This window comes from Clarias gariepinus, chromosome 2 (genome assembly GCF_024256425.1).
Source record: "Clarias gariepinus isolate MV-2021 ecotype Netherlands chromosome 2, CGAR_prim_01v2, whole genome shotgun sequence".
Classification (NCBI taxonomy): Eukaryota; Metazoa; Chordata; class Actinopteri; order Siluriformes; family Clariidae; genus Clarias; species Clarias gariepinus.
In genome coordinates, this window is record NC_071101.1 from 6879193 (window position 1) to 6907155 (window position 27963).

At 40.4% G+C, this 27963-nt stretch overlaps 1 protein-coding gene across 2 annotated transcripts in view; it reads right to left on the reverse strand.

Moving 5' to 3' along the window:
* Positions 1-6041: 6041 nt before the first annotated feature.
* LOC128513191 (uncharacterized) overlaps positions 6042-27963 on the reverse strand; it is a 39011-nt gene continuing 17089 nt past the window's right edge. The window contains exons 2-3 of one of the 2 annotated variants that reach the window (XM_053486877.1): positions 27561-27723; positions 6042-9657 (exon numbers count right to left, since the gene is read on the reverse strand). In XM_053486877.1, coding sequence (XP_053342852.1) covers positions 6358-9600 — 3243 coding nt within the window. In that variant the 5' untranslated portion in view covers positions 9601-9657; positions 27561-27723 and the 3' untranslated portion in view covers positions 6042-6357. Of the gene's footprint in view, positions 9658-14414; positions 14468-27560; positions 27724-27963 lie in introns of those variants that run through there. The other variant, XM_053486886.1, reaches the window with a different exon arrangement.

Below are 27963 nucleotides of genomic sequence, written 5' to 3' on the forward strand. Positions count from 1 at the left end.
ATCCTCTGGAGGCCTCTAGAAGTTTGTGGTCTGATTCTACAGTTACTCTTTTGCTGTATACGTATTTGTGTAAACGTTTGCACCCGAACAACATGGCGTACAGCTCCTTTTTTTATTTGGGCGTAATTTTGTTCTGTGCTGTTAAAAGACTTTGAGGCGTAGGCGATGGGTCTGTTGTTTTGAAGCAAGACTGAACCTAAGCCGTTTTTGGAAGCATCTACCTGTGAGTATGACAGTACCAGGTGATTTGTAATTAGCTCTTTGATTCGCTCAAATGCTCTGTCATGTATTGCGTCCCATATAAACTCACTGTTTTGTTTAAATAATTGTCTGAGTGGTGCATTTACCTCTATCAAGCTCCAGCAAGTTTGGTGGTGACCTCATCTAGTGTGGGAAGCAGATAGTGGGGCCGCTGGATAGCCTTGTTGAGGTCGCAAACCACTAATGCGTTTACCCAGTGGGTTTAGTTACTTTGACAATTATGTTGTTGTCCTCCATTTTGTCAAGTTCCTCTTTTAGCCGGGTTCATAGTGCGATGGGGACTCTGCACGGAAGGTCGCATGTGGGTTAATTCGGAGTGTGCATTCAGTGGCGAATTCTCCAATGGCCTAAAAAACATCTGCATATTCTCATAGTATAGGTTTGGTTTTGACGTCTGGTTTAGTTTCCCAGCTCAGTGTTCATTATGCTCACATTCCAGCATACAGGTGCCTTGGACATCCAGTGTGTTGCCTCCGTAGATTGTTATAGACTGTGTGGGTGGTGCTATTTGCACTTCTTGAAATAAGGCATTAATGGTGTGATATGGTATAGCATTCATTTCCACATCCAAGTCTATTTTGAACTTGACTGTTTGCTGTCTGGGCCCAATTTTGATGTCTGCATAGGTACATTGTTTTAGGCTGTATTCACAGTTGTGATACTGTCAATGTATAATTCACACTGATCCTCATCATCATTTTGCTCTATGGCATGTATAGGTCTTCTCTGAGGTTATAAAGAACATCCTGATGTTACACTCTGGGAATAATTCCTGTATCATCTGACTGCTGTGTCGTTATTGTCCTCAGTTTTATGAATGAATGAATAAATAAATAAATAACAAGATAGCGATTATTTGACTGTACAAGCTCCATCTTCCTGATTTTGGAACATTGGGAAGCATCTCTCCATACTTGTTTTTCTTTCATTTTATACTAATTCTGAAGATGGAAAAAGTATATCCAATAAAGATTTTTTTTTCTTAAAAACGACTGCAGCGTGTTAAAATTCACTTATATCACTTCAGCGCTGTTATTTCAGCAGAAGTGAAAATATTAACTAATGTTCCTAATCTTGCGCTAGTTTGACTTAGTTTGACTACAAACTGCATCTTCCTGATTTTGGAACATACACACTGTAGGTAAGTATCTCTTTACATTCGAGCCCCAGCTCTGCCGGTTTGCTGCTATTGGACACTTGACCAAGGCCCTTAACCCTGTCTGCTTCAGGGATGCAGTATCATGGTTGACCCTGCGCTCTGTTCTTAGCCTACTAGTAAGTAGGATAGCTCAGTGGTTAAGGCACTGGATTATGGTACGGAAAGTCCCAAGTTCAAATCCCATGACTAACCTGTTGGACCTATGAGCAAGGCCCTAACCTGCTTAGATGTATAATATATATAACAATTTCAGTCTGCTAAATGTAATGTAAATAGCTGGGATATGCCAAGAGTAAAGAATTTCACTATGCAGTTATGTATGTGTGGTGAATAAATAACTAAACTTCGATTTGGGCAGACATTTTTATCTCATTATACGTCTGAGCAGTTGAGGGTTAAGGGCCTTGCTCAAGGGCCCAACAGTGGCAACTTGGTGGTTGTGGGGTTTGAACCTGGGATCTTCCGAACCGTAGCTACCCCTACCCTACCTGATTTCATACTCATTTTAGTTTTTATTGTATAACTAATGATATACTCATGTTTACACAACAGATTGTCTCTCCTGAGCTGGCAGTGATCCAGATCCTCTTCCCTCTGGACTTATCTTACTCGTCCTGGTGTCCTGCTCTGGTTGGAGATCTTGTCGCATGGATGCCCCGTGTGGTCTGCCTGGGATGCGTGTGGTGACTGGGGAAGGTTCCACTTTTCCTCAAAGACGGTCCTGTCCTTAGCTGATGCAGACAGATGTTCTCTGAGGTCTTATGACTGCAGTTCAGGACTGGAGTTACCTACAGTCTACCTGAGCCTCCAATGGACTCCATATTAACTTAAAGACATCTCCTGTTATACTGAACTACCAGTCTCACACAGTATGAATGCAGATCAATCCCTGCTCTTTGTTTCACCCAGATGAGGATGGGTTCCCTGTTGAGTCTGGTTCCTCTCAAGGTTTCCTTCTATTACCATCTCAGGGAGTTTTCTCTTGCCACTGTCGTCGTAGTCCTCGGCTCGCTCATCAGGGACAGTTTTATCATTTTGATTCATACACATTCACATTTAATACACACTTAAAATAATTCTTTTGATTGTATAAAGCTGCTTTGCGACAATGTCAATTGTTAAAAGCGCTATAAAAAATTTAATTTACTTTAATTAAACTTATTCTGCACCTGCCATCTGTCACTTTTGAGTCTTTACTAGGTACAACCTTTAGTTCTCAGTGTACTGAAAAGAATGTAATATTTACCTTTAATGTACTGTGGACTTTCGCTTTACTCATAGCTGAAAAGTCCATGTTTAGTCCCCTTTCTTCTTTATTCCTTATAAAGTTTTAAAGTTTTGTTGATGAATAAACGAGTCCCAGGTGCTCCAGCTTGGTGGTGAGTGTGGAGTGAATTATGGTATTAAATGCTGAGCTGTAGTCGATGAAGAGCATTTTAACATAATTCCCCCTCCGAGTGTCCAGGTGAGTAAGTGATGTGTGGAGGAGTTGAGAGATGGCATCATCTGTTAAGCGGTTCGGGCGATATGCAAACTGTAATGTGTCCGGTAGTGAGAAAATGATGAAGTCACTGATGAGCCGTTCAAAGCACTTCATCACTACTGAGGTGAGAGCTACAGGGCGATAGTCATTGAGGGAAGCAGGATGAGGTTTCTTTGGAACAGGAAAAATGATGGACTCTTTGAAGCATGTGGGGATCACCGACTGAGATAAAGAGAGGTTAAATATCTCAGTGAACACAGGTGCTAGCTGGTCTGCGCAGGGTCTGAGGATTCGACCTGAGATGCTGTCTGGTCCTGCTGGTTTCCTGATGTTCACTCTCCTGAAGGCTCTTCTCACATCATGCTCGAAGATGATATACAGGATGTCTTCCAGCCACCCATTGGTCCAGCCAGCGCGTGACCTCCCTCTGAACTGGAACTTCCTGTTTGAGCCTTTGTTTGTATTTCGCCATGAGGAAGATGGCGGCATGGTCAGATTTCCCAAACGGAGGGCAAGATTGTGCCTTGTACCTGTCCTTGACCATTGTATAACAATGATCCAGTGTCCTTTCGCCCCTGGTGGGGCAGGTGATGATTTGATAAAAGTATGGCGCTGCGCATTTGAGGTTGGCGCTGTTAAAGTCCCCCGCCACAATAAGTGCAGTGTCTCAATGTTGTCTTCAGTGCTGTGTGAGTGCCTCATGCAGCTCACATAAGGCAGTGTCTGTGTCCGTTTGTGTGTGGAATATAAACGGCGCTGATTATGACCGACGTAAACTCCCGAGGAAGGTAAAAAGGACGACACATGATGGACAGTAGGTCCAGGTTGAGTGAGGTTGAAGGTTCATTATTTTTAAGCACTTTTAACAATAGTCTTTGTAGCTAATCAATTCAATTCAATTCAATTCAATTTTATTTATATAGCGCTTTTAACAATGGTCATTGTCCCAAAGCAGCTTCACAAAAAAAAATTAAAGATTTTTTTTTTTTATAGAAAAGAAAAGAAAAGAAAATATTTGGAAGTGTGATAATAATGAAATGAATGAATGATGAATGAAATGTCTCTGATGAGCAAGCCAAGGGTGACGGCGACAGGGGCAAGGAAAATCTCCCTGAGATGGCAATAGGAAGAAACCTTGAGAGGAACCAGACTCAACAGGAAACCCATCCTCATCTGGGTGATAACAGATAGAAATAACATCAAGTGTGTTGTGCAGGTGAAAGTTCAATATATCAGAAGTTGTGTAGATTCAGTTCAGCAGTAGGTGATCAGCTTTATAAAATTGAAAGAAAATGATGGAAATGTGTAAAATTAACCTGCACTTTACCTTTGGAAAGAATCGTGACAGAGCAGTGTTTCTGTGTAGAGCAGAGAGAAAGAGTGTGTGTGTGTCTGTGAAGGCGAAAGTAGGAGGGGTCTGTGTGTGTGTCTGTGTGTGTGTGTGTATGGCACAGTTTAACCTCATATAATAAAAATTACAGCTTTGACATATTGATGTACAAACAAGTATAATTTACTAAAATACTTACAACAGTCTACGTGGGCCAATTAATCCATAATTAAATTATGTTGTCTCACTGACCAAGAGTACAACATAAGGAATCAGAACCAACTTTCGTGCCATACGAAAGGTTTTTATTTGTTGTGTAACTGTGTCATACATGATCATTTCCTTAGTTATGGCTAAGTGTGCAATCCTGGGGACAAATCAAACCACAATGTTCTGTTTTCAGGACAACCAGGCTTAATTTAGGCTTCACTCTGCTGACAAGCATCGCACTTTGCCACTTTGCTTATTTGCATTGACTTTATTCCTGTAAGAACATAAAAAGGATTTGTTTTATTCTACCGTACAACCCTACAAAGTGTTTGAACATTCCAAAAAAAATAAATGTTTGGAATGTGTTTGGAATGTACACCCAAGGGCCAATCTGTGTTGGAGTTTACATCCAACTTTTGTTGATAATAATTGTGCTGGTTCCCAGGTGTTTATTCCCCATTAATAATTAAAAGAGGAATACTGTACATAGTGCAAAAAATGACAGATTCCTCCTTTAAACTTACATGAGAACTCAACAAATGGCAAAGATTCGGATTGGTGTTGATTTGTCAAAAAAGAAGCATCTCAGAATTCATTTTAGCTCACGTGAAATAGGTTTTAAGATGGCAGGTAGCACTTAAGTCGTACCATCAAGACAGGTGAGATTAAATCCTGTTTTCCTGCTAGCAGCTTTTCGTCTTGCATGTATGCTTCCTTTGGGTGACTCCAGGCAGATGAAACAAAACCCCGAGTTCTGCTCCTGATCACAGTGAATCCAAGAAAACTTTCCAGACCAAATCTGTAGGAATTCCCTTTGTTGTTTCGCTTCGTAGACCAGCAGCACTGATTTGTCATTATCCCTTTGTTTTATTGGATGTTTGGCCAGAGAATATTTTAAGTGATTAAAGGAACATTTTGAGCCATTAACACTCATTAGCAGTGTTTTTGAGCTGAGAATCAGAAACTCAACTTTCTGTCTGGCAGGAAGTCCGGACTCAGAGCATTGCATCAGCTAGCAAAGGTTAACAACAATATCTGTTTTCGAATGGAAAAATGGATAAAGACATCACACTTATTGCCCCAGGCAAGTGTTAGTGTGAAACACAGAATGAGCATAGGTTACTATAATACAATTATATAATATAATATAATTACTGTATGTATTATCAAAACCATATAGCTTATTAATTCTCTACAGACTAATTATATTGCACAATATATTCATACAATAAGTTAAATCAGTTGGGATGGGAGCAGACAAAGAACCATAGTTGAGAACCACTGGATTATTTGATGTATTTTTTTTAAAAAGCTTACATTTTTTCATATTACATTTACTGGAGTCTTTATTAGAAACATATTCACACCCAACTCACTAGGTCAGGGACTAAAAGAGCAATATGAACCTTTAGGGAAAGTCTGTTATTTTATATTACTGACTTTAATAAAAGATAATGTATATAACACAACCCATTCAATTATTGCAAATGAAAGAAATCATTTAAATGGCAGAAAGAACAGATGATTAGCCGGTCTGTCTTTACAGAATCATATGCCATAATCAAACGCTTTAGCTGACAGAAGGTTAATCACTCGTTTTATGAATACCAGATATTATTTAAAATATTTTATTGAGGCAGTACAAAGTAAAAAAAATAATAATTTCCAATAATTTACAAGTAATTAGTTTTCATCAACATTCAAGAAGTATATGGAAAAAAAAACAATGTTCGAAAAAACTTACAGCAGAATTGTTTCGTTTGGTTCAGTTTACAGAAAAGGTTACACACAACTTCGTTAAAACAATGAAAAATGAGGTCACTTCACATTTGATTTATACAGTATGAACGTCAGCAGGGGTGTATAACAGCTTTTCCTCATCAGCACTCTCATCACCTTCAGTTTGATTATTCATCAATTAGCCCTGGACCTGTCCTTCAGATTGCTTTTCAGTGTTTGTATTTTTGACTTTAGCAGCTCCTCTGTAAGCTTTTGGCTTTTCTTATTGGAAAATGACTTCTTTTGCGGATGTACAAATGTGTTACTCCACTGTCTATAGACCTTTTGCTTAGCTGAAGGCTCATCCATGTAGCTCTTTTCATTGCTTGGAGAAACATTTAGGTAAATACGAGTTGACGGTGACTTTTTTTCATCATGGGAGCTTGAGTCACTTCTGTTGGACCCATACAATTTTAATATTATTTTTTTGCTTGGTTCCCCTTGTCTTTTTTCCTTAATGACTGGTCTTTTTTGCTTATGGGGTTTTACATTGTTGCCTTCGGGTATCTTATTTGCATTTGGTGTTTGAGAAGGAGTGCCCGATTTAGAATTGGAATAATGTTGATCAAGAATTCTCTTCTTGAGTGTAAATGGAGTACTTTCTTTGCTTTCATTCCTGCACTCTCGATCATTCCTAGAAGAAAGGACCTTCAAGTCAATTGAATTTGTCTCGGATGAAGATGTACTTTCTCGGAAATCCTCTGCAACTGATGACTCAGTAATACTTGTTTCCTTAGAGCCTACTATTCCATGATGTAGTTCTTGAGCATGTGGTGAACTTGAGATTTGTGGCTGATCACCTTGATTAGGATCTCTGGTCATATCAGTCCCATCGGAATCTAGGCGGGATACAACGGAACTTACTATGCTGTAACTATCTAGGCATACAGGTGCACATGGGTCCATGGTTGTTATTTCAGACTGTGGGCTACAACTTGTCCTTTGGTAGTCCATGTTAGGTTCTGGCAGAGACTCGGCTTCATTGAGATCAAGTACTTTTGCCTCATACAAGCAGCTGGGGCAGAAGAGGTCACTGTGAAAGGTTAAGTCAGTCACATGAGGGCAAATGAATTTGAGGTCACTGAGTGGCTTCACTTCACTTTCAAGTTCAGAACACTCATTAAAGATTTTTCTAGCATCCTCGGATGAAAGAAGTATAATTTTAGGTAAGTCACTAGAGGAATCTTCATCGTCAGAAGTATCTGTCTTTTCACATACATTGCTGTAACTTGTTTCACATTCATCAGAACTTCTTGAAAGTGTTGGCTCGGTGAACACCCGCTCGTTCTCTTTTACCATTTCAACTTCATCATTTAGTTCCTGACTGGATCGCTTCCTTAATTCACTTGGCATCCTACAGAGTTCCTTGTAGGTTGTACTTACATGACTTTTCTCATGTGTCAGCACATCTTTATTGCAATCAGTCACTGCAAATATAGCTGCAGAATGTTCAGAATTTGAATGCATGATGTCTTTAGTCTGGACTGGACTGTCTACATCATCCACACCACTCTCAGATACTGACTGTTGAACCTCCTTGCACCATGTGAGGTTATAGTCTGAAAGGGGTTCTGCAAGAACTTTTTCTATATTTGCTGGTTGTCCATCAACATTCAACCAAGAGGATCTAAAGTCCTCAGATGGTAAGGTGGTTTCATTTCCCAAGATTTGAGAACAATGTTTCAGCATCTTTAAGTGTTTAAATGCAACATACTGAAAAACCACAGCATGCATTTCTTTTACAAACAATTCAGGTGTGTTTTTTAAACTCTCTTGTAATTCTACTTTTAAGTCATGTAATTCCCACAGGTTCTTCTGGTCCCCATCATAATACAAATCCAAAATGCATCTTGTCAAATTTGTTATGGATGATTTGTCTCTCTCTGCCTGTGAACTCTCTAAAGAGTTTACCAAATCCTCCAGTTCCTTCAATGTATAATCAACCACAGGAACTGTAGATAAATTAAATGTAGAGTCTTCTGGAGAAGATTTAACCTCCTGGTCTTCAGGTTGCTCTGATGTTGTGTCAAGAACACAGACAGAATCTTGACATTGATTAGAGGATACAGTCACAGACTCAGGAATATTTTCACAGTGTTGAGAGCCAGGCATTGGATCATTTTTAGATGTACATGTTTCTGCATTTTTAGGTAGTAATCTTTCATTTACTACCTCGTTGACTTGTTGAACCGTTCTGGTCTGTGAATCAGTTGCGTCTATGAATGACTGTGCCTTTCTATTTTGCTTTTCACAATTAGTAATCTCATTCTGATGTGAATTTTGTAGTTGTGCCAGATTACTACCAGTTCCAGTTTCACTCTCCCTTAAATTATCTGTTTCTTTATCAGGGTTCTGGTAATCCTGACCTCTCCCTGCCTTTGAAAATGATATATGACTTATGGATGTGCTAATAGAGGTACTATCCTGAGGGTTCATAGTCAGTCCACTCATGTTGTTTGATTTAAGGACTTGTGACTGTCTACTGCTCTGAGTAGCATTAAATGTTGCAAGGTTTGTCACGCTAAGATTGCCAGAAATGGTTGTGGTCTGGGACTGGATTTTATCTTGGGGTAAACTGGATGGAACTTTTTTCAACCTTTGGCCAGAACGATTTTGAGTGGCAGACTTCAGCCTGGCTCTGTACTTCAGGAATGGAGTTTGACTTGAGGCGCCATCTTTCCTGGATGGTGAAAGAAGATCTAATGCATTTTTAACCTGGCTCTGCCTCACCTGAGTGCTGAAAGTTCTAAACTCTGTAGGCAGCAAAGAATTAGTTGGCATATTATTCATTTGTGCAACAGAGCTAGGTGTCTTATTGTGTTGTTCTATTATACTCATTTGTTCTTGATACATGTTAGTTGTTGGTGGTTTTAGCCTAGTCTGAACAAATAAACCTGCCTGTTGTGAATGAGTTCTAGGTTGGTATGTTGTCTGTTGTCCTTGAAATTGCCTATTAAAGGGTGAACCATACATACAACAACTATTTTTATAAACACAGTTTGTATTGCTAGGAACATTGTTGGGACATGTACATCCGACATTTTGCATGGAGTGCAGATCATTATAATTCCTATGAATACTGGGATTTAAGAACTGTGTCTCATGGGTGGAATTCACCATAAACATTCCTAAAGGTCTAGCTTGCCAAGACACATGTTGTAACATATTTGGTGGAGGATGTTGTGCAGAAGCCGGAGACATGTAAACGAACTGACGCTGGTATTCATGGCTCCCCAGCTGTAAAGCCTGGTTTGACTGCAGATTAGCTGAACTCAAAAAAGGCTGTGACACTGGATAATAATGCAAGGTACAGAGAGTCTGGTGTGGACAAGACAGATATTCCTCTGTGATAGGTGGAGTCCATGTGGTATTTTGCATTTTGACAGATGATCTTGTTCTCTTCTGCCTCTGAGGATGATATAGACACTGACTAATCTGTAAGAAAATGAGATAAATACATAATAAATACTTGTGTATTAATATACTTGATGACTAATTCAGAATGACTAACCGAATTTTTTGTAAAGAAAGTGAGTAAAGAATAACTTTTATTAATTTATCAGAAAAAGAAATCACTGACAGTGATGGAATTTAAACTTTATATCATTACAGGCAGTACGCAGTCCATATAGCTGACCACAACCAGCTACACACTGTTGGCAGTTACCTACATCAGTCCCACAGCCGGTTGCTTTTTCCTCTGCATCAGTGGGATCCACATAAATCACTACCAGCTTGATTTGATGCCAGACCCACAGATTCAACTGTTGACAAGATGTTCCAAGATGGCGCCGGTGAGGTCGGCTGCCGTCACGACTGCTCCGACCACCTTTTCTTTGTTTTTGTTCTTTAAGTTAGTTTTTAGCGTTTTAAAACCAGTCAAATTACCACCATGGAGTACATTAATTATAATAGAGACACTCTTTTTTCTATTGGTATACAATGTACTTACAATTCGACGTTTTTAACTCCGGATCCGAGCTGGCCGAGTGAGATCCTGAGGGATAACAACGGACGCAACGCGAAGCGGCAGCCCTGAGGGAAACGAGCCGGCGTCAGGAACAGGCTGAGAGCCCGTGCACACCGCACACCTCTGCCTAGCATCCTGCTCGCCAACGTCCAGTCACTGGAGAACAAGCTCGATGACCTCAGGGCCAGGATAAAGTTTCAGAGAGACATTCGGGACTGCAACCTCCTCTGCTTCACCGAGACATGGCTGAACCCAGCGGTGCCGGACCACGCCATCCAGCCGGCCGAGTTCTTCTTGGTTCACCGCATGGACAGGACGCGGGACTCGGGGAAATCAAGGGGAGGCGGCGTGTGTTTAATGGTAAACAGCAGCTGGTGCAACAGCGCGAGCGTTGTTCCTCTCACACGCTCCTGCACACCAAACCTGGAACTACTGTCCATCATGTGTCGTCCCTTTTATCTACCTTGGGAGTTTACATCTGTCATAATCAGCGCCTTTTATATTCTACCACAAGCGGACACCGACACTGCCTTATGCAAGCTGCATGAGGCACTTACACAGCACCAAACACAGCTCCGGGAACTTTTATCAACACATCACCTACCCTACCAGGGGCGAAAGGACACTGGATTATTTGTATACAATGGTCAAGGACAGCTACAAGGCACAATCTTGCCCTCCTTTTGGGAAATCCGACCATGCCGCCATCTTCCTCATGCCAAAATACAAACAAAGGCTGAAACAGGAAGTTCCGGTTCAGAGGGAGGTTGCGCGCTGGACAGACCAATCGGTGGCCGCGTTACAGGACGCACTCGATGACGCAGACTGGGACATGTTCAGAAACAGCTCCGATGACGTCAGCGTGTTTACGGAAGCGGTTGTGGGATTCATCGGGAAACTAGCGGATGATACCGTGGAAAAAAGACTATTAAAACGTTTCCCAAGTCACTGCCAACACCGGAAGCACGTTCATCATCTCCGAGCACGACGTGAGGAGAGCCTTCAAGAGAGTGAACACCAGGAAAGCAGCAGGACCAGACGGCATCTCAGGCGGTATTCTCAGAGCCTGCGCTGACCAGCTAGCACCTGTGTTCACTGAGATATTCAACATCTCTTTATCTCAGTCGGTGATCCCCACATGCTTCAAAGAGTCCATCATTGTTCCTGTCCCAAAGAAACCTCATCCTGCTTTCCTCAATGATTATCGCCCTGTAGCCCTCACCTCAATAGTGATGAAGTGCTTTGAATGCCTGGTCAGAGACTTTATCATTTCTTCACTACCAGACACACTGAAACCACTACAGTTTGCATACCGTCCAAACCGTTCCACGGACGATGCAATCTCACATCTCCTCCACACATCTCTCACTCACCTGGACACTCGGAGGGGGAATTATGTGAAAATGCTCTTCATCGACTACAGCTCTGCATTTAATACCATAATTCCCTCCACACTTACCACCAAGCTGGAGCACCTGGGACTCAGCTCATCCATGTCCCAGTGGATTTCCAATTTTCTGACTGGCAGACCACAGGCAGTAAGGATGGGCGGACATGTCTCAGCCTCCCTCACTCTCAGCACTGGAGCCCCCCAGGGTTGTGTTCTGAGCCCCCTGCTGTACTCTCTGTACACCTATGACTGCATGGCCACTACCAACTCCACCACCATCATCAAGTTTGCTGACGACACTGTCGTGGTGGGCCTGATCATGAACAACGATGAGACGGCCTACCTGGAGGAGGTTGGAAATCTGGAGAACTGGTGCCAGAGAAAAAATCTCCTCCTGAATGTCAGCAAGACAAAGGAGCTGATAGTGGACTTCAGTACAAAGCAGGAGAGGAACTACTGTACCAGACCCCCATCATCAACAGGAGCCCAGTGGAGAGAGTGGACAGCTTCAGATACCTCTGTGTTCACATCACGCAGGACCTGGCATGGTCCTGTCACATCAACACCGTGGTAAAAAAGGCCCGGCAGCGTCTGTACCACCTCAGACGCTTGAGAGACTTCAGACTGCCCTCCAAGGTGCTCAGGAATTTCTACTCCTGCACCATAGAGAGCATCCTGACGGGAAACATCACGACCTGGTTCGGGAACAGCACCATGCAGGACAGACGAGCTCTACAGAGGGTGGTGCGATCAGCTGAGCGCATCATTCGCACCGAGCTCCCTGACCTGCACTTAACCTACATCGAGCGGTGCTGGACCAAGGCCAGGAAGATCGTGAAGGACCTCAGCCACCCCAACAATGGACTGTTCACTCTGTTGCGGTCTGGAAAGCGATTCCGCTCCCTGAGGGCCAACACAGAGAGACCGAGGAGGAGCTTCTTTCCGCAGGAGATAAGGTCTCTCAATCATCACACCACCACACAAGACTAATACCATCTTTTTGAAACTCCACGGCACAAATCACTTTAAATAAGACACTATATATATATATATATATATATATATATATATATATATATATATATATATAATTTTTTTTTTTGCTTTTTTATAGATATCTTGTTCTTATTTGTAAAGTTTATTTTACTATTACTTTGTACAGTACATTTGCTATACTAGCTAATCTTATTTTCTAACGTATTTCTCTTATTACAGTATATTTTACTTTGTACAGCATATTTACTAGTTAATTTTATTTTTTTAAAGTATTTCTTTCATTTCTATTATTTCCTATGTATAAGCTATTACTATTCTTTTCCTTTAAGGTCATTAGCAGTGGTATAAGCATTTCACTGCATATCGTACTGTGTATGACTGTGTATGTGACAAATAAAATTTGAATTTGAATTTGACATCACCAGCCCTAGACAGCACAAAACCACCAGCCTTGTCAGCCGAAAAACAAATGCCACCACCACCCCACAGTCCAAAGTTACTGTATGGCTAATGTATAAATTAATATAAATAAATAAAACACCACATCACCACCTGTCCTAAAGATGACAGACAACCATCAGGTATTGTACCAGGTACCATCAGTTACCAATGGGGTAAAAAGTTGCCAATGCCAGCCATACAGTTAATAGCTAGCACTGTTAGACCATACAAAGTCAACATTTACAGCCGTAAGCCCAACAGCATTCCCAGTTAGTACCACCAGCCCTAGTGAAACATCGTTTTGGTTTGGGTATGATATTCATATGGAACATAGCAAAACAAGAAATGTACCTCATGGTTCAGAAATAAAGAACTTCCACATACTGTACTGTGGACTTCTAAATTTTTTAATATCAGATTGTCCAGTGTTTCTGTATTATTCTTTGGTTAGAAGGTGTGTCCAACCTTGTAGTTGACTTGTAGTTAACAAGTAAAAGTTAGGAAAGAGAAAAAGTAAAAAGAAAAAGAAAATAAAACATTTACACCCAGACTTACCTTTTCTTATTGAGCACAAAGCATTCTTAACCTCATCGGCTGTTATATTAAAATCACAAGTTGCCTTATAATTTTCACTAATTACAAGGATCCACAGTTTAATTTTATCGATAAAGGATCTCCAATTCTTTGAGTTGAAAGTGGAAGAGCAAAGATCGCCATAAAATTTAAAGCCAGATTTAGAAATTAGAATGGGGTCATTGCTAATTACTGTGTTAATCTTCAAGTAAATTAAAGCCTTACACACCAACTAATAACTGTTTATGATCAGAAAAAGTGTGAGATATTTTGAACAAAGAGTAAAAAGACTTGAGATACTAGGAACAAATCAATTGTCAACCTAAGAGTTAAGTTTCTATGTGACCAGGTAAATTCTCTTGAATTACGATGAAAACAGTGCCAAGAATTTACCAAGAATACGTTCGAACATAGAGACAACATTAAATTGTCTGACAGCAAGTGATGAGTAGTTCTAGGTGAAAATCCATCAACATTGACATCAAAGCATTCGTAAAAAACACAACCCAAAATAATATAAGATTCTTTATATTCAGTATGTAACCTGTTAACATTTGTGGAAATTTAAGCAAACACTGTAAAATCTTGTTGCAAGACTGAAACTAAAAACCATAAAACCATTAAAAAAAAAAGAGAGAGAGAAACCATTTTCTTGTTTGATAAATATAATCAAACATCTGTCCTAATCTGAGTTGACCCTCTCTAGTATCTCCCCTTTAATTTTATATAACAGAATAGCCACCTCAGCTGAATGATTAATGCTATGTAGTATATCGAATTACCCCCTTGATTTTTTTTTTTACATTTTAGTGTTTGACTTACCAAAATGTGTCTCTTGAAACAGTATAATGTCAGCACTCATGTCCGGATTTCAGCTTGCAAAATTTTTATTTGCATGTGCATTCAAATCAATCCCAAGTTGTTGCATTGTGGCTATGAGGTTAATGCAATAGTTGCATTTTTAAAAGGTCAAGTCATGCATAAAAGAGATCTTGCATAGTAGTATGTTTTTCTCACTAGGGTATTGTTTGCTGTGTAGTTAGGGTTTGTTATGTAGCTGATGGACTCCCAGAACAGGTGGTGTGGTATGGGTCATGGTCTGATCTTCATTAGACAATTTTCAAAGACAAAAAGTAGCAAAAACAAAGAGATGGACTGGTACCTTATTGGGGAAAGTAACAGGCTACATAAATATTTAGAGAGTAGCAGGAACAATGGATAAACCAGTAGACACAATGTCAAATTAATGGAGAAAATATAAAATATACATATATATATAATTTTGAAGAACCTCTATGTGCATTAACAAAAAGAATGGTGAATCAGGAGTCAGGAGCAACTAATAAATTGATCAACTAATCGAACAGTACAGTAAAAGAAGGAAGAAATTAGAGAACAACAAAAAAAAGGTATAATATTAGAAGCACAGATAAGTTGAAAGAAAATATGATAGGAGAGGGAAAAAAAATAAATAAGTAAATGAAAGATAAGAGAACAGGGAGAAGAAGAGAAGAATCACGCCACCACCAGAGCTGACAGCCCACCAACCTAAAACACTGACCAAGCTCAAGACACCAGCGAGATACAGCCCATGATGGGAGGGACAGCAATTTCCGAAGAGTGGACTAACACGGAACTATGTGTCCACCGAACATTGAGGGGGTGGCAAAAGGTGGCAAAACATCCAGGGCAGCAGGACCTGGAACATGGCCTGAATTATAGCCATAGGAGCACTGAAACACTGAAACACACACTGCATGACATCAAGTTTAATAGGTATCACAAAAAAACTACGAGTCGCAAGACAAGATAATACTGAAAATGACCACATGTTACTGAGACCCAGCCGTAGCAGAAATCTCACATCAAAAAGCATCAACCAATGGTACTCCCAGTTATTTTATATACGACACATCTGTTACATGCATTACTAATAAGATGGTTGTAATCGCAAATGCACGTCATTTAGGATCTGAAGTTTTTTAAGCTGCTTTAAAATAACTATTGAATGTTGCAGAACAGTTAATCCAGCCGACATAACGGTACTGCCCTCATGCCTGTTTAACAGAGTCAGATAAATTCCTTAAAGCCCAACTCAGTTTAATAAAACCAAACACTGGAAAACACAGATCAAGGATTTTTTGTAGATAAAATACATGTTTTTGTAACCATTTATCAAACTTCAATTTGTGAAGTTTGTGTCCAATACAATATGAGAAAAGCATCTTCCGCTCCTCCAGGTCATATTCCACAACCTATGGAATATGGATATGGGGGGAAAAGGTACATCCTAGTTATAGAGAACCAATTTAGTCAATGTGTAAGGTGATTGACTCAGCAAATGTAAAGACACTGGCAAGATTTTTGAGCAAGGAAAAATCCCACGTTTTTAAAATGTCATGTTTTGGGTTCCTCCAATTGAATAGATTCTCTCGCTAGAATTGGTACTATGGTAGGAATTATACTATTATATAATTAGTATTATATGTTATTATTCTACAATAAAAATAAAAGGCGCCTGCACGACAAATTGAGGAAGTGACATACAGAGCAAGTTTAATTTAACTGGTTACTTATAACTAACAATAATCAAAAAGGCCTGTACACACAGAGTGCAAGAAATAGATATCTGACGAGTGCAAGAAATAGAAGTGAGGTGTGACCCAAGAATGACCCTTATACACAGAGTACAAGAAAAAGATGACTGACGAGTGCAAGAAATAGAGGAACTTTACTAAGAAAAATTAGACAATGCAGGCAGTGATCCAGAATACAAAAAATTAATTTGCATTGCGGTTCCAACGAAAATCCTGGGAAACTGGGGAAGTGGAAAAAGCTCGCTGAATTTTCGCGGGGTGTCTGTTGTCTTCCGGCTGGCCAGTCCAGTGCTGTCCATTTACTTTTGGTTGCAATGAACTTTTTTGCTCTTTCAATACTCAAGTAGTTGTTGGGTTTGTGTTTAGAAAATTGGCATAGTTCACAACAAATTTGCCACGACAAGAGGAAGCTCATATTTCATCCAGAGTTAAGTCATTAAAGGAAGAACTTTCTGTACCAGTCTTATATATAATAATTTACTGTTAGACTAAGAAGTTGGCTCACTGGCTAAGTTGTTTTCTTATATGGTCACATTCTACTCTTCACAGTATATAATAAAACTTGCCACCAAGTCCCACTGCGTCTTTTTTGCTTATTTAATAATACCATTGTTTTTTATTACAATTATTCTTTTAATTATTATTATTATTATTATTATTATTATTATTATTATTTATAGTAGTATTAGTAGTAGTACAGTACTACTAGTAGTATTGTATTATTGTTAGTTAAACTATTAATAATGTCAGTATTTGTTAAGTGTACAATATCAGTATTATCTTAAGACATAAATAGATACATGGACAAATAGATAGATAATTGATTGATCCCAAAGGAAATTTCACAGTAGAAAGAATAATAGAAAGAAAAAAATCTTAAATTGTGTAGAAAAAAAATAGTACACATGTGGGAGATGACCACTGCTTTTACAGGAGACCCATCCTTAAAAAGAAATAAACAAGACAAAGAAAACTTAAATACAGTGGAATAGACTGCGAATAACCCTGGTCTATGAGCGTTTTGCAAGACAAACAAAAACTTTAAATAGATTTTAACTTGATAAACAAGCTAGGTGACTATAGAACAGTGGTTCTCAAAGTGTGGGGCGCGCCCCACTAGTGGGGATTACAGACATGACAGGTGGGGCCCAATGAACAGGAGGGAATTAGTGGAAAATAATAGGAAAGTACCTATTCTAATTCATGCTTTTCTTAATTGATTTATTTAATCTTTATTTTTTTTATCGGACAAACGAAACTAAATAATGACACACAAAGAAATGGATCATTAATACAAGTAAATTAAAATAACATCAGAGAAAAAGTGGAACCATAGTGCAACAATAACGGTTTAACGTCGGCATGTTATTTGCAGAAGAACAATATATATAAGGAAACATTCGGTATTATATATGTAATTTCATTTATTCCAATGTGTATGCTGATGTTTCTGTATTTTTTCAGGCAGTACTAGTCTGGCATTTCTAGTTTCCAGTGTGGTAACAAAGTTCCTTTTTAATCCTTCAGGCGCTGAACAGAAGGGAAGATCAATATCGTTCTACGCTTTTTGTTGGTGTGCGGCATTTTGCGATGATCCCTAAGTCATTCGTTGCGCCATAGAGAATAATGGTGTTTATGCTTTCCCCTCCCAGTCAACTGTCATAATTTAAGGCGGATGGAGCTTAAAGACGATATAGAGAGGAAATATATGTGAGTATCTTATTTTCGGGTTTATTTACGCAGCTATTGAATTCGGAGATGCGAATATCAAACTAACTTTACCGCCGTCACAAAGATGTGTTATTGCCCCCCTACATAATCTCTATCAATTATTAATAGGACATACATTTAAAGGTTTATTATTATCAAATATATTATTACTATTATAATTAACCCTAGGCACGTGACAGCCGTCGAGACGATTAATACAAATCCCCCAAAATGATTATTTTATGGCACATTTATTTTGCAGGGGTTTGTCAATGTACAAATAACAAATTATTTATCACAAATTACACTAAATAAATATTGTTTGTGGTGAAAAATTACAGGAAACGATTTTTATTATAAAATAAGCAATATAAAAATATACATGTTGTATATGAAAAAAATATATAGGCTAATTTATATATTTTTTCTCCTATACAAATTTTTTTTTATATTGCTTACTTTATAATTAAATTTATTTGTTATAATTTGTCATTTGTAAACCATAAACCTATGCATTTATGTTCTAATATATTATTTGAAAGAGATTATGTGTGTGTGGGGGGGCAATCCATGGCAGGGGGGGCATTTTAGACCATGACACAGTAGCGTACTGTATGTAGTGAGCATAATAACGTCAATGGATACATTTGTTACATGGACCACAAAAAAGCAGGTGATTCAGCATCATCAGCCTAATCAACCAAAAATCCAGCCGAAAGGAAAACATGATGAAGCCTACTGTATGTTGCGTTTGGATTCATGGTGGGGATAGTGGGGGCAGAGGAGAGACCCGTGTGTGTTTTGTGTCTTAAACCGCTGGCAGCAGACAGCATGAGACAAAGTAGGAAGACACTTATCGACAACACACCCCAGTCACGTTAATAAGCCACTCAACTTCTTTGAAAGAAAGCTCTAGATAAGTGACGAAGTAAGCCTGTTATAACAAATGCACGTGTATTTTATCTGTTTTGAACTTGGTGTTATTTGATCTTACTGGTCTAGAAATTGATTTTTTAATAAATAGTAAACTTGGCCGTTTTGGTTATCATTTTGTTGAAAAGTGGGGCTTGAAAATTCGCCCACCCCCTTAAGTGGGGAATGACAGAAAATGTTTGAGAACCACTGCTATAGAAGTAGTACGCATCACACGCGTCACATGATCACAACTGAGCCAATTGTTCTTCTCTCTCGTGCGTGCTACAGGATTATGGGTAATCTTCTCCCATGCTCAGTCTCAGTGTACCTGTGTCACTTGTATAGTCAACATCCATTTGTACTGTTAGCATTGTACGCACATGTGCGCACTTAAGGCAAAAGCAAGTCTCATTAGAGAGGTTAAAGATACAGTTTCCAGAGTTCTCTAACCCTCATTGATTGCGTTAGCGTGTGTGCGTGTGCACGCGAGTGGAAGGTTTCTTGGTAAAGAAGTTTCCTGACAAAGCCACAATTACTTCAGGAACAATTCTTTTTTTATTTTTACTTTACATTTTGTTTTAATTATTTGTATATGAATTGGGTTGTGAAACAAATCATTGAAGATTCCATTATTTCTTATGGGGGAAATTTGCTTTGATATACAAGCATGCTACTGAAACGAACTGTGCTCGAAAGGTTTATAAATATACATATGTATATAAAGAATGAGATAAATATGTGCAAAAAATTGGCCAATGAGGATGAATATTCAGTGGATAGACTAGTGCAAATTAAGATGTGCAACACAGATTGCAATTAAAGTGACAGTAGTGCAAGTGGTGCAAGACTGAAGGAATGAAGATCAGTGCAGAAGGGTACTTGATGAGTAGATAAAAATGAATTTGAACAGTAAGTCTGTTATGAAGGAAAGCTACATAATTGAGGATGACTAGTGTCTAATGGACCAAAAATTCCAATTACTTCTTCAGACATTGTAATGAGGTGTTAAAACAATGTATGGTAAAAGCAAAAGCTCCATACACTGGATGACTGGTGTTGGAGATGATGGACAGCATTTTATTCAATGTCCTTCTTTTCAGAACCAGTCCAGAGAGTCCAGCTTAATGCCAATTTCTTTTGGGGTTCCCTCCCAGCACACTATAGCATAGAAGAGAATTCCTTGTCACTACTGATTGGTAGAACATCTGTACTCCTTGGCCTGCCTCAAACTGATCTTACCTGTACATTTTCTTTGAATGCGGTTGAGCTCAGCTCAATCTCCATCTTTAAAGCCCTTCTTTTTTAGAAGAAGAGTTGTTTTGACTTCCCAAGTAATCCACGACTTGTTATTCAGGAAGCAGCACACAGTTCTACATTTTGTTCACATGAACAATGATGTTCATAGCGAAATTGAGGTAGTCAGTCATGTACTATGTGATCCTATCAATGTCTTCACCATGAAGATCTTCCAGCAGACTTTACTTTGTGCTCTCGAAACAGTCCCTCAGGATCTCCTTAGCCTCAGGAGACCACATCCTGAATGAATGTGTAGTTAGTGTCTGGCTCAAGACATGGGGTTGAACTAAGGGGATAAGTAGACCAAGTTGTGGTCAAGTTTCCATAGTGGGGCAGGTGGGGGCCCATTGGGGGGTAGAGGGCAAGTACTGAAGTCATTATTTAAAGAACTCAGCTGTATGGACATCTAGAGGAAGTTCATTCCACTACCTAGGTGCCAGAACAGAAAAGAGTCTAGATACATGAGCTGAGAGGTAAGTGGGTGCTAGGCCATTTTAGCTATGTAGGCAGCAACAGGGTTTTGAATTTGATGTGGAGATAAGTGAGAGAAGTGGGGTGGTGTGGAAGAAAATTGAAAACAAGGCATGCACCTGCATTCTGGATCAGCTGCAGAGGACAAATGGTGGACAGAGCCAGACCTGCCAGGAGTGAGTTGCAGTTCAATCAGAATGCCTATTACCGCCGCGCTCACCGCCACGCTACTGTACAATAATGAGTCAAAAAAAACATTGGTTAAATGTTCACTAGGTGAAAAATTTATTTGTACAAAGAATAAACTGTTGTATAGCGTATCTTTGTATCTGTTTATTGTTATTTAAGTTCTAGGTTATTTCGTGTACTTAAAACACATTGCTGGGTTGCTCATGTTGGGTCATATGAGATGTAGTGGGTCATTTACAAATGAACAACTGGTTGGGTTATTTTGACCCAACAACTGGTTAATTCATTATTCTTTCATTTCTCCAAATGGCAGCCTGAAAAATGTTCGAAATATTACTGTTATTGTGTTACAAGTGTAGGTTTATGAGTTGTTATAGGCAAGAATGCATATGTATACAGCTCAAAACCTCCATAAGTTATTAAAGATAGCGTCTATTTAGAAAAAATGCCCCAACAATTTTGGAGATTTGAGCTCCAGGAAATCTCCCAGCGCTCTGCGCATAACACCGGGCCAACTCATGTCGGAAAGAATTTATAGACGTTTTCTAAGCGTCGGCATTTGTTTTTTTTTTACTTATAATATTTGTTAATTTGATTTAAATAAGGTTTGGGCTCGGGATTTTGATTTAGCATTGTGATCCTGCTCGTAGTCTAATCATCGCTCAACCGCACGCATAAAGTTTTCCAGAGTGCACTGGCAGAAGTAGACTAATAATTAAGAATGCGTCTGGAAAAAACGCAAGCAGACTGACTCTTACCATTTTAAAAATTCATTGATAAATTAATGATGTCTTTGGTTTCAGCTGTAGTGATGAAGGTAATCATGTCATCTTGTCGTCTCCGCAGCAGTGGATGCGCCAAAAACCCCCTTTTCATATAAATTACATCGTCTAAAAATTTTTTCCATTAGTTTATATAAAAGCAGATATTTCACTTTCTATAAGTATATATTTTTTCACGTCTCTGAGGCAAGTAAACACGGGGTTTCAGTTCATTTTCTGATGCGCTTGTGGGAGATAATTCTTCCACCTGTTGATGTTGCTTTTGGTTTAAAATATCAAACATTAAACAAACTACTTACAAAGAGAATTAAAGAAGATTTCAGACGACACGCAGAGCTGGATTACGTCAGGCTTTTATTGCAGCAATAAGAGCCCAGATGAGCCAGCCTAGCAATGCTTTGGATCAAAACCCAAGCAGTACCAAGTTCAGACTGAATTCACACAGAAAAGCATGCTCCTTTTATACAGTTTGTGAGGGGAGGAGAAAACACCCAGTCTCCTTCCCTGTACAATCATCTGTTGATTATAGCAAATATCAACCCATTATAATCCAATTTCCGTCAATAATCTTTTCCATTAAAATTACACCTCGTCATTTGACTCCTCCCTGCGCTTTTGTGACTCCTCCTACGCTTATAATTTTTTCCATTATAATTCCTTTTCTTTAATACTTATTTTCTATTATCTTTACACTTTTCAAATCTTTTTATAAAAAAATATAGGGTGGTGCTTATTTTCAAGGCTTTTTCCTCATTTTTCTTTGGTTTCTTTTTCATTTCTCAAGAGACCAGCCATGGGTAAGCATCTCCTTTGCAGTAATTAAACTTATTTTACCCAATTCTATTTTATAGCTAACTGCGACTTCTCCATTGATGACTTCATCCCTTTGGATGACTGCCAGGGCAGTCCAGATCGTGTTCCTTCTGAGAACTACAACCCGACACGGAGGACAGGCCTCCGTGAGTCCTACCCGAGCTGATTCTGAGTTGTCTGGATCTCTGATGCAGTATCTACGAGACAAAGGGTTTACGTATTGTAAGAAAGGTGATTCCAAACCTGGTTCTTCTAAAAGACGGTGTCTGGATTTTGAGAGTCCTCATTGTTCTTTTCAGCCAGTGAGGCCAGAGTCTAGCACTCCAGCTCCATCTATACTCACTGAACTTCCTCTCGGTGTTGTTCTAGCTCAGAGAAGATTTGCTATGTAATTTTATTTCTGTTGATGCTTTTACCCTGGCCCCCTATGTTTTGTATTTTATATCATTATCATGTGGATACACTTATTTTATTCTGTGTCTACTCTTATTAAAATATGCTAATCACAAGACTGGCTCTTTGTCTCTGGTTTATTCCTTATCTGCCCGTTGTACCAGCCTGCGCCCGTGGCTCTTTGCACATATGCTTTAGGGAAACTCCTGATCCTTTCAAGTTTGGTTTCGAGTGTATAATTCATTACATAGCTCCCTGTACGTTCTTATAACATGTACGTGAGTCTCTCTCCAATTATCTGGTTTCTATTGCCTGGTCATCTGTTCCCTATGCTTACGGCCTTCGTTTCAGTGTTCTAGGTATTTTCCATTCCCCTCTGCTTTGCTTATTCTAGCTGCATGACCCAGCCCCCCCCCCCCCCCCCCCCCAAAGAAGTATCGCTGTTCCTGACTTACTCCTGTCCTCCCTTTTTTCTTTATTGGTACATTTGTAGGTCTTTTTATTTTTCTGCCTGCATAATGTGCTTACATATTTCCCCCTCTGTGGCTTTTAAGTCTCATAATGGAAAGAAGAAAAAAATAAACTTTAGGTGATTACAGTTCCATTATAGCAGTTCCATTTATAGTTATGGTGATTATAATTATTATAGTGGTTATAGTTCCACTTACACGCTTAAGTTCACCAAAAAGAATACAGAACGGCGCACCCTGGTTGCTTTCAAACATTTACGTAATCATAAAGTTTTTTCGTCATTGGGGGTCACACGGTTTGTCAAGTTTGTCACAGGTTGCCCATGTTTCTATAAAGGACATTACACTGCATTTCTGGAAGATCTTCTGGTCACTGACCCAGGATGCTAGCTCATTTATCCTGTTGGCAAGTAAGTTTATTTTCATGCTGGAGGACCCATCCATAACCCATCTTCAGGAGGTTCTCATCCAAAATGTTATATACACATGGCTTCATCCGAGACTCTGCCTTCCGAGCGGGAGACAAGGTGGCCCTCAGAACAGCAAGGGCCAAACTATCTCGGGCCATCAGAGAGGCAAAGCGCGCACACGCCTAGAGAATCCACAATCACTTCAGGGACAGCGGCGACACACGGCGCATGTGGCAGGGCTTACAAGCCATCACTCACTACAGGACGACATCACCTGCCTGTGACGGTGACGGCTCCCTCCCAGATGCGCTGAACAACTTCTACGCTCGGTTCGACAGGCAGAACGGCGTGGCGGCGAGGAAGTCCACCCCTCCTCCAAACGACCAGGTGCTGTGTCTCACTACAGCTGAGGTGAGGAAAACTCTACGCAGAGTCAACCCACGTAAAGCTGCTGGACCAGACAACATCCCAGGCAGAGTGCTCAGAGAATGTGCTGAACAGCTGGCAGATGTTCTCACCGACATCTTCAACATCTCTCTGAGCAGCGCCGTCGTTCCCACGTGCTTCAAAGCCACCACCATCGTCCCCGTGCCTAAGAAGTCTACTGTGTCCTGTCTCAATGACTACCGTTCCGTTGCACTTACACCCACCATCATGAAGTGCTTCGAGCGGCTCGTCATGAGACACATCAAGATGCTGCTGCCCCCTTTACTGGACCCACTGCAATTTGCGTATCGTCCTAACCGCTCAATGGACGATGCCATCTCCACTACACTCCATCTTGCCCTCACACACTTGGACAAGAAGGACGTATACGTTCGAATGCTGTACATAGACTTCAGCTCAGCATTTAACACTATCATCCCCCAACAACTGATCGGGAAGCTGAGCCTGTTGGGCCTGAACACCTCCCTCTGCAACTGGATCCTAGACTTTCTGACCGGAAGGCCTCAGTCAGTACGGATCGGGAACTGCACCTCCAGCACCACCACACTGAGCACTGGGGCCCCACAAGGCTGTGTGCTCAGTCCCCTGCTGTTCACACTGCTGACTCACGACTGTGTAGCAACACAGTTCGAACCACATCATTAAGTTCGCTGATGACACGACCGTGGTGGGTCTCATTAGCAAGAACGACGAGTCAGCGTACAGAGAGGAAGTGCAGAGGCTAACGGACTGGTGCAACAACAACAACCTGTCTCTGAATGTTGACAAGACAAAAGAGATGGTTGTTGACTTCAGGAGGACACGAGGCGACCATTCTCCGCTGAGCATCAACGGCTCCTCTGTGGAGATTGTTGAAAACACTAAATTCCTGGGTGTCCACCTGGAGAAGGACCTCAACTGGTCCCTCAACACCAGCTCTCTACACAAGAAAGCCCAACAGCGTCTCTTCTTTCTGAGAAGACTGAGAAAGGCCCAGCTTCCACCACCGATCCTGATCACCCTCTATAGAGGGACTATCGAGAGCATCCTAAGCGGCTGCATCACTGTCTGGTTTGGGAATTGTGCCATATCGGACCGCAAAACCCTACAGCGGATAGTAAGGACAGCGGAGAAGATCATTGGGGTCTCTCTTCCCTCCATTGAAGACATCTACACCACACGCTGCATCCGCAAAGCCAACAGCATTGTGGCTGATCGGACACACCCCTCTCACACACACTTCACACTCCTGCCATCTGGAAAAAGGTACCGAAGCATTCGGGCCTCACATCCAGACTGTACAACAGCTTTTTTCCACAAGCCATCCGTCTCCTCAACAAAAAGGGACTGAACTGATAAACACACACACACACACACACACACACACACACACACACACACACACACACACAAAAATTATCACTCAGCTTAACTCAACTACATCAATACATCAAAACACTGAGACTGGACTGACTAATCAACACAAGCGCAGACACACTGACCCACACAAACTATCGTACACACATCTGTAAATGCCTCACTGTTTATCTCTTCTGCACAATATTCATTACTTTTTGCACAAATCTCAATTCTTGCTGCTATGTTTTACTACCTCAACACCATATTTTATGTTCTGATATGTCGTTGTTGTCGCACTGTCACTTTGTTGTTGCTCGTTTTTGCACATTTGCACGTGCACTTTATGTTGTTGTCTGTTGTCTGCAAAAAAACCTGTAGATAGTCTTTTAGTTAGTTAGTCTTTAGTTAGTTTTTTTGTTAATTTATGTTGTAATTTATGTTAGGAATATCTGTCTTGTCCCTGCTAGCCAGCTAACTAGGCCTCCTAGCTAGGTAGTTTAGCTTCTCTGTTAATTTATGTTGTAAGTTTATGTTCCTCCCATGTAGTCCTGGGCTGGTCCCTCATTTTTCTCATGGTTATCCTTACTTCATGAGGTGAAATCTTGCATATAGGGCTATTAACGGTTATTTTGTATTTAATCAAATAGTCAAAAATGGTCAGATAGACCCTGGTGAGCATCGGTCCATGACGCTGGAACTGTCAAATTCTCGGCATGACACAAATCCTCCGACATCCTCAAGCCAGAGTGTTTCTATGCCCAGGCACTGTGGTCCTCCATACTGGCATGAGCGATACCAGGCTGAGGCAGACGGAGATCCTAATGAGCCTGGTCGAGACTTCAAGATCCTGGTCGAGAAGGTCCACAGCACATTGCCCACGACAAGGATCGAGAGGTTCAGTAGAAATAGTCTACTGATGCTTTTAATAAATGGTTACAATCTTGTCAACAACAGAAATTACCCTTTGTTGATGACTGGAATGTTTTGTGGGAGCGTCCTAAGCTCTACCACACTGATGGCCTGCACCCTAGCAGAGCAAGAGCAGCAGTTAACATAATAAAACTGCCTGCCGCCTGTCTTTTGACCCACGCTTCTGTTTATTGGATTTGCTCTATTGGACCGCCGCCTGCCACGACCCTGGACTTTGATTCTGATTCTGGTTTGTCTACACTGTTCTTATTGCCCCGGTTTGACCCTGATTTGTTGGTTTATGTGTTCGTTTTCAATAAAGTTGCATATGGATCCCATTCACGCTGACTCTGCGTCACAACCATAAAGTCCCTGTCAGTATTAAGGACTTTCTTGAGCAATTCACGAGATAGCAAGGGTGGTACAGGGATTGTCTTCTGGAATTCCTATAATCCTTATGTTATTCCACCAAGATCTGGCTTCTAGGTCTTCACACTTATCTTCTAATTTTGCCACAGTGGCCATAAGAGAGTCCACCTTGTGCTCCAGCACGGTGATGTCATCAGAACAGGTAGAGAGTGAATGTTCCATATCCTTCACTGTACTTTTCAGCGCAAGCATGTACGTTTGCAACGAAACAAGACTATTCGAAAACTCTGCTTTCACAGCCTGAAGTTCACTTTTAATAGTCGATAAATCGTCACCGAGCATGAACCGTAGTTCCGAACAAAATATTTCTGCCAGTTCGTTACGTAGCGATGACTACGTAATGAACTGGCAGAAGTTCCAGTTGTCACGGCATGTAAAAGTTTAAGTAAACTCATCACTCATTTAAAGTCATCTCGAGTCCGCTCCGCTCCTCGGCGCTAGCTATGTCACTCTCCGCCATGGATGAACTAACGGTAACAGGCTGCTGTTGCGTTGTCTGTTCGTTACCGAGTTTATTGGCTTTAGTTTTCATTTTAACTTATCGAAAGTTAGGAAAAGTAAACTGGGCCAACTAAACTCTATTACAGATACTCTGTAAAATAAAAAAAACTGTGTTTTAATATCAATTTTTAGTGGAATTCTGCAGGACCCTCCGTAAACCGCACTACTCCATATAACGCCTAACCGGAAGTTCCCACGATTAAATATATTTACCTAAAAAAATATTGTATCAGGAATCACGCAGTCCTAGTCCTATCAACATAGTTTTACTTCATAAATCATATTAACAATAACTAACCTCTGAATAGCTTCTTTGGATGACGTATCAACCAACACAAGCTCACAGCTCTGAGTGAGAGCTTTCCCAGTCCTCCTTTATCCGAAGTCGAGATCACAGCAATCATCCAGTTCACCCGTTGGCCAGGATTGCTTGTGATGCCGGGATTGTTGTGGAAATGTACCTGAAAAACGAGTGAACGGTTCAGAATAGAACTGCAGAGGTTTTTCTGTCAAAGCAAATAAAAGTGAGGCACAAACACAACACTTCAAAGAGAGTTGAAAACGTCTTTAACTTTAACTGATGCAGTAAGCAGCTTCTCATTTCTTAAACAATCATGACAAAGACATGTGCTATGGTTGTGGGAGATAATTTTTCCACCTGTTGAAGTTGCTTTCAGATTAAGTACCAAGAGCAGACTGAA